The sequence below is a fragment of the Sinocyclocheilus rhinocerous genome, unplaced genomic scaffold (genome assembly GCF_001515625.1).
Source record: "Sinocyclocheilus rhinocerous isolate Xijiao unplaced genomic scaffold, SAMN03320098_v1.1 scaffold323, whole genome shotgun sequence".
In the NCBI taxonomy this organism is placed as follows: Eukaryota; Metazoa; Chordata; class Actinopteri; order Cypriniformes; family Cyprinidae; genus Sinocyclocheilus; species Sinocyclocheilus rhinocerous.
This window is the reverse complement of record NW_015643640.1, coordinates 1,583,824-1,588,314: the sequence shown is the minus strand read 5'-3', so window position 1 is coordinate 1,588,314 and position 4,491 is coordinate 1,583,824. Positions and strand designations below refer to the sequence as shown.

General features: G+C 38.1%; 1 protein-coding gene across 1 annotated transcript in view; it reads right to left on the bottom strand.

The window, feature by feature from the left end:
* LOC107757579 (general vesicular transport factor p115-like) overlaps window positions 1-2,855 on the bottom strand; it is an 18,921-nt gene extending 16,066 nt beyond the window's left edge. Inside the window, exons 1-7 of the mRNA XM_016575095.1 lie at window positions 2,604-2,855; window positions 2,179-2,265; window positions 1,844-1,908; window positions 1,670-1,746; window positions 1,423-1,434; window positions 609-709; window positions 432-534 (exon numbers count right to left, since the gene is read on the bottom strand). Coding sequence (XP_016430581.1) covers window positions 432-534; window positions 609-709; window positions 1,423-1,434; window positions 1,670-1,746; window positions 1,844-1,908; window positions 2,179-2,265; window positions 2,604-2,669 — 511 coding nt within the window. The 5' untranslated portion in view covers window positions 2,670-2,855. The remainder of the gene's footprint in view (window positions 1-431; window positions 535-608; window positions 710-1,422; window positions 1,435-1,669; window positions 1,747-1,843; window positions 1,909-2,178; window positions 2,266-2,603) is intronic.
* Window positions 2,856-4,491: the final 1,636 nt, after the last annotated feature.

The window sequence follows — 4,491 nt, the reverse complement described above, 5'->3', positions numbered from 1 at the left end:
ATATATATATATATATATATATATACACCTTGCTACGTGTACTGCGTTAGGCTAACCGAGACTTGTCATTTGCACTTATATATTGTTGCTCTTTTGTTAGTTTTGGTTGCTTCTATTGTTCTCATTTGTAAGTCGCTTTGGATAAAAGCGTCTGTTAAATGACTAAATGTAAATGTAAAAATAATAATAATAATATTTATTGATGCTAAAATTTTGAACGGTATTTTATACATGTAATATTTAATACATGATAATTAATTTAATATTTGGATATCTTTCAAAAGAAATTGTGTATTGTCACAAGAAACTGGTCGTGTCATTATCAGCGCTTTCAAACAAAAGCAGACCATCGGTCCACCAGCAAACCGTTTAGTGTGTTTTGTAACGATGCTTGCCTAATTACAAGAGAAATGTAATGTTTCTGGACCCACCCATGGGGCTGACCAGGACGATGCTCTGGACCGGAGCACACTGGCTCTTCAGAAGAACAGTCAGGAGCTTCACACCCCGCCAGCGCACGTGGAAGTCAAACTCCTACCGCAGGACACAGCAGGAATAAGAGACAAGACAGAAGTCCTGGTGGGTTCAGAAGGTCAGTTCTGGCTCACCTCCAACAGCGTGAGGAGAAGAGTGATATTATCTGGTTCCCCGATGAACTCCTCAGTGAACCGAGCTCCCAAATCATCCTCCTGCTTCTGCTGGTTCTCCTCTGAGAGAGAAAATGAGATGCAGAGAAACCCATTCTTTGCTTTGTTGTTACTTTTGTGGGTTACTTTAACATAAAAAATGCAGGGAGGAACATACAAAAGAGGAGATAGATGGGGAAAGATATCAAAACTAATATATTATACTGTGTGCTAAAACTGACCACACAAAAACTGCAAAGAGCCAGTAAAGGAACCATATCCAGTACATATCTCATCAAGACTCCAGATGGAAAAGAAGTGTATTAATACAAAGAGCGATAGAAGAAAGCACATCAACCCACAGGTTAGGAAACTAGAGATAAAACCACTAAACCACACACCAGTTAAAGCTCCACCTCTCCCACACAGTGAAAACTTCACACTAAATGTTATTAATATTAGGACAAGACGTGCAGTTTTCTCTCCTGTTTCCAATAGAAATCTGCTAAATATATGGTTCCCTATATTCAGAGGGAACGTTGCACCAAATCCAATTATTACTCAAATCATTGTTGTTTATTAATGCACAATGTTATTTATTTTATTCTTATGTAATCAGTGCAGTGGCTCAGGCTTTGTTAGAACGACGCTGCAAGACCTAGAGTTTCTAAATGCTGCTGTTTTATGGAATTGTGAAAGCGGTCGAACTCGCTGAGCATCACACGCATAGCGCAGGTTTTCTGGAAGCACGGATGGCCTGGGGTTAGACAGCATCATGCACACAAAAGTGCTTTACCTTCAGAATCTTCTGGTGGATTAAACATGGAAAGAAAATAGAGGAGGATCAGATCAAACATAAACTGCAAGAGGAAGACTAGTATCAGACTGAAACCAGGTTTACGGACTGCAAGAACAACTAAAAGATAGCTACTCATTTGGAATAAAAGCTGACGATGTGAATTAGCCTACGGACATTGAACAAATCAATTAAAATCCCACCATGTCCACATCTGAACCAGACAGAATAAAGCATATAAACATACCTGGCTCCTCCTCTTCGTCACTGCAGACTATATTGTACAAAGTGTCCAAAGCGTAACCTAGGATTTCAGTGTCTGTCCTGTTTCAAATAATCACCGAACACAAGTCATAATGTGTGATAATTAACAGGTTTTTTTTTTTTTTTTTACAATGAATGTAATATTTTTGAAACATACCGGTCACTCTGCAGTATTCGAAGCAAATGGTCCATAGCCATTGTGCCGACCTCCACACGGTATTTCTGCAATCAAACATCTACTTTACACATGTTGTTCTACAAACAACTTATTTCTATATATATTTATTTATATATAATCACATCACCTTTAAGGCATGTTTGTGATGTGAAATACACGCTGCGGTTTCAGTAAGCATATAAACTACCGTGATATCAGGCTTCTCTGATGTTCAATTTTACAGCATTTGTTTGACAATCTTTTAATGCATCCTTTTAATTTCTTTCCACCCACAATACCTCTATTGCAAACATCAACATGAAAAAAGCATGAACCTTGGACAGAGACTTGATGGCACGGACTGCATCTCTCCGGTCCTCCAGCAGGGTTGATGAAGCCATGCGGTCACACAGTTTCTGAATCTGACGATAAACACAGCGAGTGAACGCTCCGACACTGCATTAACATGATCCACACAGAAAAACTGCAGAAGAGACTTCCTTGAGTTTCCATCAGGTTTCAGCATTTACATCAACACTGTCTGAGCTGGGAGTGTCATTCGGACTCTCTCTCTCTCTCACACACACACACACACACACACTCACTCACACAGAGAAAACAGCTGCTTATCAAGTCAATGACAAACATTGCGTAATGCGCCACAGATCAGTTATATATATGCATACATATAGAGCATGATGCAGTGTCAGTGCTTGAGCTGATAAGCAGCTGTCCTCATGTTTCTGCAGTAAACACTCACGGTCTCCGCTCCGCTCGGCTGCTGGCCTGTCGGCTGCCTTCCCACCACTTCCCAGATGTAGTTCATCCTCCTGCGTGTCCGCTTTAGCTAATGTTTTAAACGTCGATGTTCACAGAGTAAACTTCTGTTAAACTGAAGGGATTTTCCAGGACGGGCAGAGAGTAAATGTCATTAAAACAGCTGCTGCCTGATGTTGATCTCTCGACACGACAGCGCGCAGCCCGGAACTGACCCGGACGCGCATGCGCAGAGACGTGACGCTACGTGGCTGACCTCAACGTCGATGACGTTCCCGTAAAGAGACAGTTACACCAGAGCCGTTCGAAAACATGCTGATTAACTATATATTAATACACTATTAATATTAATATTACTATACTAATATACCATTATTACTAATAACGGTAATAATGAAAGATAAAGAAATCATATTACATAAAATCATTCAGAAATGTACATTTTCAAGAAAGATGCTGACATATATTTACATTTTTCAAAAAAATAATTGCTTGTAGACTTTGTAATTCTGTGGAGTAAAACTTCTAAGTCAATGTAATATGCTTGTAAATTTTGTGTTATTTTTTGCTACATAAAGTATTAAAAAGCTAAAAACGCCATGCTGAATGCTTCATGTTCTTTTATAAGGTAAACCTGATGTTGTTTCGATTTAAAGCCACAACAGTTGCACCGAACAGCACAGATTTCAGTTTATTGTATGTCAAGTCTAACACATCGAAACTGAATGAAAATGAAATAAAAATAACAAAAAAAAACTAATAAACATCCAGCTGCAACATATTCTACTCACACAAAAATGCAGTCCGAGTAAAATAATACAGAAAGCACCTGCTAACACTAGACTGTGTGCTTGTTCCAGCTAAATGAACTACGTTTCTAAACCTCACAGTAACTGCATGGAAACCAACGCCTTGCATTAGAATTAGAGGGTTAAAAATAACCTGATTAAATGATATGAACAAATGAAACAAACTGAAGTCTGATGCATATCTTGGGTTGAAAAGCAGAGTTATTTGACCAAGCCCTATGCAGTAATGTCTTCTTTTTGCTCTCCTGCAATCCAAACGCTCAGAGTATGTGGCTGATTGAAGTGCTTGGAGTCTGAAAAGAAAGGCCATCGTGGCGTTTATTAACACCGTAATGAAAAGCTCCAGAACTGGTAAGAACTAGTGGATGGGGAAGGAGTCTCTAGACACACTTTCTTCCAAACGCAAATGCATCTGCAACCAAAAGTCTTTTTACATTGAACAAGCCGTCCCCAAAAATGAACAAATAAAAAAGAAATGCAATGTCCCTGATGAGGATTGTCCTAGAAATACTGCACATAGTGCAACCTACCAGACACGGAAGACATTAAACATCAAAAATAGCGCAACATTAAACTGTACTTACAAAATCAGTGCAAAGTTTAGACTTGAGTACTTATGCTTCCTCCAACTGATGAAGAACAGCATTCACATGTTCCTCATTATGACCAAAACGGAAAGCAGGCGTGGATATCAAACAGAAAAAAAAAAGTTTAAAAAAAAATTTTTTTTTTTTTTAATAATAATAATAATTCCCCGCCAAAAAAAGGCATACAGTCCAACACTTCTTGGGGGAAAAAAATGAAAATTTTGAAAATGTGCATTAAAGAAACGACCATGTTTTTTCTAATCAGTGCTATTTAAAATGCCATTAATAATAATACGTTCATTAAAAAAAATGTAGAAGACAAAACTAGTCCATTTGGGAAAGTCAGAAATACACCAGCAAAGTTTGTCTGTACCCTGTATATATACTGTCATGTTTTAATTTTAAAAAATATGTCTCGGATGAAAAATGAAAATCGTATCACAAACCGAGATTTAGATTTTGAAAACTAAACTAA